This window comes from Salmo salar, chromosome 15 (genome assembly GCF_965601325.2).
Source record: "Salmo salar chromosome 15, fSalSal1, whole genome shotgun sequence".
NCBI lineage: Eukaryota > Metazoa > Chordata > Actinopteri > Salmoniformes > Salmonidae > Salmo > Salmo salar.
This window is the reverse complement of record NC_138305.1, coordinates 59579751-59591952: the sequence shown is the minus strand read 5'-3', so window position 1 is coordinate 59591952 and position 12202 is coordinate 59579751. Positions and strand designations below refer to the sequence as shown.

General features: G+C 45.4%; 1 protein-coding gene across 2 annotated transcripts in view; it reads left to right on the top strand.

Moving 5' to 3' along the window:
- The window catches only part of LOC106571770 (ATPase family AAA domain-containing protein 2B), a 154022-nt gene that overhangs the window by 36209 nt on the left and 105611 nt on the right, over window positions 1–12202 (top strand). For both annotated transcript variants that reach the window (XM_082961919.1, XM_082961920.1), the window contains exons 18-20: window positions 1724–1910; window positions 2021–2206; window positions 9026–9161. In XM_082961919.1, coding sequence (XP_082818045.1) covers window positions 1724–1910; window positions 2021–2206; window positions 9026–9161 — 509 coding nt within the window. The remainder of the gene's footprint in view (window positions 1–1723; window positions 1911–2020; window positions 2207–9025; window positions 9162–12202) is intronic.

The following is a 12202-nucleotide window of genomic DNA, read 5'->3' as shown; positions in this document are numbered from 1 at the left end:
CACTAGGCTACCTGCCGCCCCCAATACAGGCCAGGGAAGATTTAATGTTCTCCATTTTATTCACGTCGATCTAAGAAGCACTTTATCTGATATAGACGGCTAATATGGTCAAAGATAATTAGTGTTTCACAGTATACTGGAACTTGTGTACTTTTTCAATATTAGAACATGAAAAACGGTTCAGTACTAGAATCTTACTTTCGGTACTTCTGTCATGTGTCTCAAGTTGTATACTGATTGAGAGGATCAAGTCTATCAACGTCGCTGGTGTCCTCTTTATAGCATGAGCTCACCGTGCTTGCCTATTGCCTTCTCCACTTACTCATTGCTAGAGCCAGCTATAGACCAGGGATGGGTGTCTATCAACCCCCGTTTTGAAGGCCCTCAGATATAAAAATAAATAAATTAGGAACTGTCGGTCTGAATTTACTGTTGTGTGTTACAATAGTACAATACACAATTGGTTGTTGATTGACAGTTTTTCTTTTGTCAGTCACTGATGGTCACTCAATTAGCCCATGTCAGCAAAAATGTTTTAGATTGGTAAATGAGTCTTGCTTCCAGCTATCTAAACTTGTAGTTATCATGGTCGAATTACCCGCCGGGGGCCTCCATTCATTTTGTTAGTCAGTCCAACTCAGATATCATATTAAAAACTGCAAACATTTCTCCCCTCCCTATTGAAAAATGTGTAGAATTGCAGGAAATGAGCTGTAAAACAGTACATTTTTCTCCACCCATGGCTAAATGTATAGAATTGCAGAAAACTGCAACAGTTTGCTTTACGTCCCATGCAAACATTTGTAGAATTGCAAAAAATGTACTCTTAACTGGGTATGCAGACCAACTGAGGCCCCTCATGATCAGTTCAGATTTCTTGTGGCCCCCACCCCCAAGAAAGTTAAACATCCCTGCTCTAGACTGTCCTGGTTACATCATGTTAGCTCCCCATTCATGCTGCAGTGAAGTTGACACACTTGAATAATGCAACACGGCATGTTGAAACTATTACTGTTCATTCTATAGGCTAGAACACCTAACAATGGTAGACACCAGTAGCTTCCAGCTTTGTAGGCTAACTTTCCTTGCTAGCTTACAGCTGAAGCTAACAACAATTCACTACCTTAGTACTTCGCGATAATATGCAATATGTTGTTGATCTGTACAATTAAACAAGTCCCAAATTGAAGAGAAACAGATTGTCACCTATAGCCCCATGAAATCAGCCAAAACAAGCTCAATAACACGATACATTCACCTGTATTGTCTAGGCTACATCTTGATTAACCCAGTTTATCAATAGAGATTTACCATTCAAATAAATTATTACCGTTATGTAGTTTGTTTTTACCAAAGTCAAAATGATTGTATAATTGATTAATTCTGTCTCTGAAAAAAATGTCGACATCAAACATTTCAAATGTAACTCAAAAGATGCCCAACGATTAAACAGAGCCGTTGCGGAGTTTCTATCCCGTGATGCCAGGTTTGTTTCCCATGGGGAACCAGTACAAAAAATGCTGAAACATGTAATTGTGACTTTGTCGAATACAAAAAAAGGTTTTCTATGGTATTGGTATCATATTAAAATTCTTATTATGGAGATTATAGTCCTTTAACAGTTATCAAACCTCAAATAACTGGAGACTGATAACCTAATTGGTGATGTAAGAACTCATTTAAAAGATAGAAGCTGATCCTCCTTCTCTTTTCCTCCTTCCAGATCAGCCCTTCACCAGCCCACGTCGTACCGGCCTCGCCTGCTGCTGGCGGGTCCCCCCGGTTCGGGACAGAGTTCTCACCTGGCCCCTGCTGTGTTACACCACCTGGACAAGCTGTCTGTCCACCTCCTTGACTTGCCCACACTCTACTCTGTCAGCGCCAAGACACCCGAGGAGTCCTGCGCTCAGGTAACACACATGCATGCGTACACACACCTATCACACATATATCATTGCATCTGTTTTGGGCCAGAATATACTCATCGCAAATTTATGATGTCTGGCTATGTGTGTTCCAGGTGTTCCGTGAGGCGTGTCGGAGCGTGCCCAGTGTGGTGTTCATGCCCCATATCTGTGATTGGTGGGATTCGGTCAGCGACACGGTGAAGAACACCTTCTTCTCTCTACTCCAGGACGTCCCCTCTTTCACCCCCCTCCTCATCCTCGCCACCACAGAGACGTGTTACACACAGCTACCACAGGAGGTAGGCTAAACACACACAAGTCCTTCATCATATTTCCTCTCACTCCACCTCTCCTTCTGTGTCTCTCCCTACATCTATAAATCCCTTCTCCCACTATGCAGAGTGCCATCTCTGAGTTAGTCCACTCATCGGGGATTAGAATAGGAATAAAGAAAGAACCAAATGAGATAGAGGGAAGTGGTCTTCTAGCTCAGTGGTTCCCAAACTTTTTCACTCGGGGGGGATGCCCCGCCAGCCACTTCTATTTATGTGAGCACCAGCGCTGTTTAAAGCAAATTTGTCTTATTTGTGTTCATGTGACTCAAACATTACAACAAAGTAGTTGACACGTTATAAATCGCTCTCTAAGGTCTGCAGTGACTGACATGACAAGGAGAACTTCTGATGCACTACCCAATTTCCAAATTGCACGTTGTGCATTCTACTATTACAACTTTCAAGAGTAAGTTGAATGTCCACGCCCCCTCTCTGTATCTGTGTGCGGCTCGCTCTCTTCCCCCCCCTCTGTATATTTATATGCGGCTCTTCCCCCCCAGAACCCGCCCATATCTGTTTGCAGCTCGCGTCTCCCCCACTCTATCTGTGTGCGTCTCGCTCCCCACCCCACCCCCCGTATCTGTGTGCGGCTCCCTCCCCGTATCTGTGTGCGGCTCCCTCCCCGTATCTGTGTGCGGCTCCCTCCCCGTATCTGTGTGCGGCTCCCTCCCCGTATCTGTGTGTGCGGCTCCCTCCCCCTCCCCGTATCTGTGTGTGCGGCTCCCTCCCCCTCCCCGTATCTGTGTGTGGCTCCCTCCCCCTCCCCGTATCTGTGTGTGGCTCCCTCCCCCTCCCCGTATCTGTGTGTGGCTCCCTCCCCCTCCCCGTATCTGTGTGTGGCTCCCTCCCCCTCCCCGTATCTGTGTGTGGCCCCCTCCCCCTCCCCGTATCTGTGTGTGGCTCCCTCCCCCTCCCCGTATCTGTGTGTGGCTCCCTCCCCCTCCCCGTATCTGTGTGTGGCTCCCTCCCCCTCCCCGTATCTGTGTGTGGCTCCCTCCCCCTCCCCGTATCTGTGTGTGGCTCCCTCCCCCTCCCCGTATCTGTGTGTGGCTCCCTCCCCCTCCCCGTATCTGTGTGTGGCTCCCTCCCCCTCCCCGTATCTGTGTGTGGCTCCCTCCCCCTCCCCGTATCTGTGTGTGGCTCCCTCCCCCTCCCCGTATCTGTGTGTGGCTCCCTCCCCCTCCCCGTATCTGTGTGTGGCTCCCTCCCCCTCCCCGTATCTGTGTGTGGCTCCCTCCCCCTCCCCGTATCTGTGTGCGGCTCCCTCCCCCTCCCCGTATCTGTGTGCGGCTCCCTCCCCCTCCCCGTATCTGTGTGCGGCTCCCTCCCCCTCCCCGTATCTGTGTGCGGCTCCCTCCCCGTATCTGTGTGCGGCTCCCTCCCCCTCCCCGTATCTGTGTGTGGCGTGGAAAACATATATTTACGTTGCCAAAGCAAGTGAAATGGATAAGAAACTAAATTAATGAATAAATAAGTTATGTTATATTATTGGCTGTGTACATGGTTAAAGTATGAAAGAAAATCAATAAACAGATATAGGTTGTATTTACAATGATGTTTGTGCTCCACTGGTTGCCCTTCTCTTGTGGCAACAGGTCACATATTTCTACTGTGGTATGTGGTATTTCACCTAATAGAAAGGGGAGTTTATCAAGTTTGGATTTGTTTTCAAATGAAATATCTGTCTCTCTGGTCATACAGTTGGCAGGAGGTTAGGAAGTGCATCTCGGTTTCCACCTCATTTTGTGGGAGGTGGGCACATAGCGTCTCTCTGTCTTGATCAGTGTCTCTCCCCTGTCTCTTTCTCTCTCCTCTCTCTCGCTCTGTCTGTTGGTGTCGCTCTCTCTTTCCTGTCACTCTCTCTCGCTCTTTCTGTCTATCGGTCTACATCCGGGGGTGTTCTGGCACTGGGTTCAGATGGTCTTAATGTGTTGTGTTGTTCTGGCACACATGGGTGACAGCTGTCCACTCAGCAACACTCCTTGACATGGGGTGTCATCCCTACACAGCCAACAGACCACCACCACTCTTACAGTACCAGCATGGGAGAGAAGGAATAGAGAGGGATGGGCAGGGAAAGAATGACGGATGGCGCGAGAGTGACAAGGCAGGTGGTCCCAGCTGCCAGTCTCCCCAGCATAATAATAATAATAATAATAATTTACATTTCTTTAGTGTTTTTCATCATCTTGTAAAAATATTTTGAAGATAAATTCACAACGCAGAGGACGAGAGTTCTAATGGTCAATAGGGAATTGTCAATGGAAATAGTTGGTTCAGTTCAACAGCTGTTTAGAATCTGTGGAATATCAGTCCTGAACTCAGCGCTACGTGTGCCATGTTTTCATTGGTCTGTACATTGAGTCTGGAGCAGGATACTTGTTATTTGGCCATTGGCCCAGTTATACTGCAAGGACTTCTGATTTGTCAACTCTAGGCTAGGGTGGGGGGTTATAAGTGGCATCCTGTTTCTTTGTTCTGTGGAGAAAAACTGAGGACCGGAAAGACGGAACATCTGCTTCCCAGCATAACATCTATGATTTGTCCTTCTCAAATAAATCTATTTTTCCCCCCAGATTTGCTTTGGGGTTTGTTATTGAAGAATAACATAAACTGCTAACAATCTCATAGTGCTTCGAATGCAAAAAATAAACAAGCAATACATCACGAGTAGACTACCTATAGTTAGGCCAACCAATAGAGACCAAGTCTTTGAGTGCATGCATCCTCCATGTCAGGGATCCATGCCCTCAAATCTGTGCTGGAGCTAGGGTGGGTGAGCTGGAGGTAGAGTGGTGGTACTTGAAGTAATGGAGGTGGGGCGTGGTTGGTAAGCCGTCTCGGAGGCTGAACACAGTGCTTTCAAGCTGAGCAAGAGGTGGGTAGATGTGATGGTAGAAGTATGGGGGTTAGAGGTGCCTGTTGGGTGGTTTTGTGCCCGATCTGAGTGACTCATTCATAGTTGGGCTTCAGAGGCAGAGCGAGTCCCAGTTTGTGTGCTCTGGTGGTCTGCCAGCGTTGTCACACCTCTGTAGAATCATCCCTGTTGCTCTCTCTCTCGCTCGCACGCACACTAATCCCCCACCCTTGGAGCTGGCAGAAGCATGCGGTGGTGGTGATGGTAGAAGTGTGTTTCAAAACGCATCAACAGCAGGCACAACCTCTTCACTTAATCCATGTTATTCTATTCTCAAGAGATTGTAAAGCCAACACAAGTATGGGGGTGAGACCATTGATTAGTTCATCTCCGATCAATAAACCAATAAATGAGTACTAGCTGCTTTTGAAGTACAGTATGTATATGTCCCTGTTGTAAAGTCCTGAGAGACACCATAGATCTCCGCTGTCATTGAAAACAATGGCAACGGACAGTGACGCGCTATGTTTTAGTTTCTTTGTTTGAGTCCTTTAAAGTGTGAAATGAAGAGTCCGTTTCAGGTTCTTAGAAAACAATGAATGCCCTCTCCAATCATGTCGACTGGAGAGGGCGTGAAGGTAATTGCTCTCTTTGTACTGATGTTTTAGCTGACGCGGAGGCCATATTCAATCTGTAATTCAATGGAGCAATTGAGCACGCCACACACAATCAGCAATACCGTATCATCTTCTCTCTATTGTCCCTTTCCCTTTTCAACATTTGTTTATGGATCCATTCATACAAGTCTCATTAAGTGGCAGCCCTCTCACTTGTTCTATAGCGAAAATGAGGAGCTGGAGTGAAGGAGCAAGAAGAGGGAAGGAGAGAATTAAGCAGGGAAAGGGCTGGGGAAGCAAAGAAAATTTGGGAGACATAAATACCTTTTTGTAATTTAGCAGACCAGAGGATTGGTTATTCTTCCAGAGCAGTAGAGGCTCTGCTTGGCTTTACTGCTCTGCTCTACTGCTCCTCAGCCAGAGAGCCCTCTCCTCCCTCCCTCTCCTCTGTTCATCCCCCTCTCACTCCACCAATCCCTCCATACCCCACAGCCTTGACCATGCTGGAGTAAAATCATTAGCTGGTGTGTGCTGTGCCCTTTCTCCCTCCCTGCCATGCTCCCTTTCTCCTTCCCTCGTTTTCTCGTTTCCTTGTCAAGGAATCTCTGGCCCAGGTTTGGCCAAGAAAGACTGGAGAACAGAGGGGAATGGAGAAAACAAACTTGTCAAAGAACGAGGATCAGTGTGTGGAGCTGAGGAAGGCATCGTAGGAAGTGAACAGCAGGCTGTGGAATAGAAGCTGAGCCCGCCCTCAATGTATTCTGCACAGTGATTGGAAGTCTAGGGTTGTGTACTATACAGTCGTTTAACTATGCCTGCCAGATGAGTAACCTTTCCTGAGACCTGAAGACTTCTCTTAGCTCCCAATATTAACACCTAGGCTTTAGCTCAGTTGGCTAACGTGGTCTCTTGTCCTGTCACTGACTGGGGTTCAATACCAGGTCGGTAACTTGAGCTGACTCGGCTGTGACCTTTGAATCACCCCCCTGAAGTGTCATGACCTTTGGGCCCAACTGAGGTTGTTTCTCTTGTTGAGTCAGTATATTCAAAACCACTTTGAATGCTAGTACAAACTACATGACAAAAAGTATGTGGAAAACTGCTTGTCAAACATATCATTCCTAAATCATGAGCATTAATATGGAGTTCTCCCCCACCTTTGCTACTTACTGTAACAGCCTCCAGTCTTCTGGGAAGACTTTCCACTAGATGTTGGAACATTGCTGCTGCGACTTGTTTCCATTTAGCCAGAAGAGCATTAGTGAGGTCAGGCACTGATGATGGGCGATTAGGCCTGGCTCGTAGTCCGCGTTCCAATTCATCCTAAAGGTGTTTTATGGGGTTGAGGTCAGGGTTCTGTACAGGCCAGTCAAGTTCTTCCACACCGATCTCGACAAACCATTTCTGTATGGACCTCACTTTGTGCATGGGGCATTGTCATGCTGAAACAGGGAAGGGCCTTTCCCAAACTGTTGCCACAAAGTTGGAAGCACAGAATTGTCTAGAATGTCATTGTATACTGTTGCATTAAGATTTTCCTTCACTGCAACTAAGGGACCTAGCCGGAACCATTAAAAAATAGCCCCATACCATTATTCCTCCTCCACCAAACTTTTCAGTTGGCACTATGCATTTGGGTAGGTAGCTTTCTCCTGGCATCCGCCAAACCCAGATCCGTCTGTCGGACTGCCAGATGGTGAAGCGTGATTAATCACTCCACAGAATGCATTTTCACTGCTCCGGAGCCCAATGGCGGCAGCTTTACACCACTCTAGCCGACACTTGGTATTGCGCATGTTGATCTTAGGCTTGGCTGCTCGGCCATGGAAACCCATTTCATGAAGCTCCCGGCGAACAGTTTTAGTGCTGACGTTGCTTCCAGAGGCAGTTTGGAACTCAGTAGCGAGTGTTGCAACCGAGGACAGACAACTTTTTCGCTTCATCACTCACCGGTCCCATTCTGTGAGCTTGTGTGGCCTACCACTTCACGACTGAGCCGTTGTTGCTCCTAGACGTTTTCACTTCAAAATAGCAGCACTTATAGTAGACCAGGGCAGCTTTAGCAGGGCAGAAATTTGAAGAACAGACTTATTTGGAAAACTCCCCAGGTTTGCTTGTCATTATTCCTGTACCACACACTAGACTACTGCAACACTCTTTCCCCTGCCACTTTGGTGCCACAAAAGAGATAAGATGATGATGTGCAGGTTCGCAGAAATGGTTATTTTATTTGATTTAGTGATTTGTCAAGAACGCACAGAAATTCAAAAGTGTGGAGTTTTTAGGAGAGATTGTTTGCAATATGTGATCTATAGGCTAAGAGCGCTTCATAAGGTGTTTATTGATTGGGGGGATTGAATAGTGTGAGAAGACAACAAATTGGGGACAAAAGACAACATGGGGTACAAAATATTTTCTAGCTCTTAAAGGGGCAGTAGCCTACCTTGGATGTACAATTTACAATTACAGCATGATGTATTCTGCAGTTATTCTATTGCTATTTATTCTGTTACTATTAAACATGTACATTTTATTGGTATCTTCTGATTACAATTATTATGTCCCATATTTTAAATGCAATTTATTAGCTTCCAAAATGTAAGTAGGGATCTAGCTGTCTGATAACACATCCTGATTGAATGGCTTGTCCTGCACTTTCTAAAAACCTGCATGTTGGAAAAAGATATTGGTTCCTTTCTAAACATAGAAATGTGAATGCAAACAGGACTTGGTCTACAAAATAGTTGAAGTGAACTGGCAAAAGAGTTTGAGTCCTCATTCAAGGGCAGTGTGAATACAAAGGGAACTGAGTTAAATAGCTTTTTTTTTTACCCCAGCGTTCACTTTAGAGAGGACTGAGATTGGTTATTTTAAAGAGGACTATGTGAAAACACCATTAGTCGCATCTGGTGCTCCAAAAAATTCAACTCCGGGTATCACAGAAAAATATTTTGTTGCATATGCGATCAAATTGGTCACACTTTAGAGTCCTGCACACTGCTATTTATAGAACATGCTCTCATATTTAATTTGCGACAACATGGGCGAACCTTTGTTTAATAGGTTGAAAGCACTGCCCTATTAACTTAATTCAACACCCGTCTGCTGCTACTTCTGAAAATCACAACACAACTGTCGTCAATATTACATTGGCTTAGCTCTTCAGAACATCAATATTACTTCAATAAAGTCTAGGCAAATCCAAGAAAATTATTCTGATTCCATACACCAGACACACATCCATTGGCTATCGCGTAAATGAGCCGCTTCTGCTGTTTTTGTTCATATGGTTCTTATTGTCTCTCCCAGGTGAAGTTGATGTTCCAGACGACGTACGGGGAGGTGGTCAGTCTGTCTTCACCTGGAGAGGAGGACAGACGAAGGTTCTTCATGGACCTGCTACTGGTACAGGCTGCTAGAGCGCCACCCCACAGGAGACACAAAGGTACTATGAATTCATACAAGCATACACACAGGATATCATACACACGCGTGTAATACTGTATCGTATTCTAACCAAGCTTTTACAATGCTGTCCACACACCGTTCTCAGTGGGGTGCTGAGAGAAAAGAGAACAAGTCATTTTCATCTTCGATTTATCTCGCCTTTCTGTTTTCTCTTTCCTAACCTAAAGTAGCAGGCAAAAAAGAAACTCCTGAGCGGCATTTCTTTCTTTCTGGTCCTGACGATGAACAAATAAGACTGTCATGGGAGGTTCTCTTCTCTGCACAGTTGAACCAATCCAGTAAAGGTGGAATGGTTAAGATGGAGTGTCGCCTTGTTAACGTCTTAAAGCGGTAGTCAGGCTTTCCATTTCCCCTGAAAGCCAGATGCGTTCATTTGTTAGCAACCCTGCAGACAGTGCCCCTCTCCTGATACACACATTGCTCAAACGCAGTAACCAACTCAATTCTCTGAGCTGTTGAATCATCGCTAGATTTTTGCTTCACTTGAAAAATATACATTCCTAGATAATTGAATGTGAGCGGACTAGTAGGAACGTCATGACTTCCATAGCTTCCTGTAGTACTCCACGGCGCTCTCCCCATGTCCCGCTACCATACTCTCCTTTCAAACTCTCTCCTCCACTCCCTCATCCCTCCATACTCTCCCCTCCATTTCCCCCTACCATTCACCTAACTATTCTCTTCCCCAACCTCCCTTTCCATCTGTTCCTTCTCAGTGTGAGAGAGTGGTCCACCAGGGCTTCCATGATGGCATTCCGCTTTCAAATGGAAATACAGCAAGCAACGCCGATTGCAGCATCCTCATTGATGCAAGGCAGGGGTCCCACACATACACACGTATTCTGACACACACGGCTCGCATAGCCTTATTGATGTGAGGCAGGGGTCCCCGCTCTCTCCTCTCTTCGGGGGTTCCCCGTGAATAAAACAGCAGCCCTACTTCTATCAGGGGCTGCTTGTAGGGGTGTGGAGTTTAGGGGGAGGCTGGGGAGATTCAAGTGGGAGAGAGGTGAGCCCGCTATGAACCGAGCACAGTTACCTATGATTACACTGTTATTACCCATGATTACACTCACGGACGATGATGCTAATGTGAAGCAGGGCTAACAATGTTGGAAGACGCCTGGGGCTAGTGGACCAGAAGAGGAGAGGCAAAGGGAGAGGAAGCACAGTGTGTAACAACTAGACTGTGCTGAATCCCCAACTAGGGCTGTAGCAGCCATGACATTTTGTCAGTCGGTGATTGTCATGCAAATAACTGGTGGTCTCACGGTAATTGAACATTAACATAAACACGTTTAGCATCTCCGGTTTCCACACAGCCTACAAAGCCACTGATGCAGACCTTTGGAAGATCTACATTTTAAAAAGTAAAATGGCTCAAATCGGTCTAATGTAGCAGAATTTGAAATTGAGTTTTTTACATTGGATAAAAGTATTGACTCGGAGCTAAAACATTACACTACAATTGAGGAACAATGGGAAAGTAATTTTGCTTTGAAAGTTGATAAACTTGTTAACTCACTTTTGAGAAAATGACCTTTGAATGTTTTGGTACTACTATTGGAGGGCCCTTTGTCTACACCCATTCAGCATCGTTCACACCCTCTTAAGCGGCAGGTAGCCTAGTGGTTAGAGCGTTGGGCCAGTAGCCGCAAGGTTGCTAGATCGGTTCCCCGAGCTGACAAGGTAAAAATCTGTCATTCTGCCCCTGAACAAGGCAGTTAAACCACTGTTCCTAGGCCATCATTGTAAATAAGAATTTGTTCTTAACTGACTTGCCTAGTTAAAGGTCAAATTAAAGCTTTAGCCCCACCCATCTCTTTAAGGGTTGATCCAAGTGTTCTGTACTAATTGCTAGCATCTTCCAGACATCTAAGTGAGAGAACAGCTCACAGAGCGTTGTTGACTGCAACTGTGCTGTTAGATTGTCCGTTTGTAAATTCAGAGCGTTTAGCGTTCAGAGCGCTCACTGGAAGCTCTGGCCGATTTAGTAGGGTTAATCCGAACATTCTGACCTCACAGCGGTAGTCAAGCACCCAACCTATCTGGCTAACATTGGCTAGCTTGCCAACTACTTCCAGACACATAATGAGAGAACACCCAACTCTGACCATTTTACTCACCCTAGCAGAGCTGGTTAGGCTGTTTTCATGTGAACCAGTGCGTTGGTGATTAACTGTGCTGCTGGAAACAATTTAATTACACTTTTTTGCCAACGTTTACTGACAGGCCATATTCAGCGGGTGTTGAGCATTCATAAATTCATCAATTACTCTGTGCTCTGGCACATTAAAACAAGTATTTTTTGTTAAGACATATCTAGCTAGCTGACAGTACACTAACTTGAAATGAAGACTATGTCAAAATTAGAAATGTGTAATATCTGAAAATGCAGGTAGCAAGACTATCTTAACCGTGGTCTGAAATCGGGGTAGATGGCCAGAGCGAATTTACCAGCTAGTACGTCTATCAACAGTTGTTGCAGTGACATTCTATTGAAATGGATACTTGCATAGTGGAGTCTTTTTGTTAAGACATGCAGCTAGCTAGCCATCTAAACAATTAACCATAATCCCAACTCATGATGTTACTACCCTGCATGAATCTGCAGGTAGCTAACCAACCAGGTTCAATGTTAGCTAGCTAACATTAAGCTATAACTAGTCAAGCAAATGTGTCTTAGATACGAAGAATAAGATCATACACAATGTTAGCTAGCGAGCCAGCCAGCTAACGTTAGCAAGCTAACAGTACACTTTAACTTGAAATAAAACCACTTTCTGTCAAAATTACAAACGTGTAATATCTGAAAATGTAGCTAGCGAGACTATCTTACCCGTATATAGCATGGTTGGATGCGTCTCCTGTCGGATGCCATGGTTGCCCTTAGTTTGAAGATGTAATCCGTGTTTTCTCCATCTCCTTAGCTGTCATTCTCGAATTCCACTGATTTCAAAACTCGGTCCTCCGGAAAGTGGAGAGCATACACATAACGTTAGCTAACTAACAGTACAC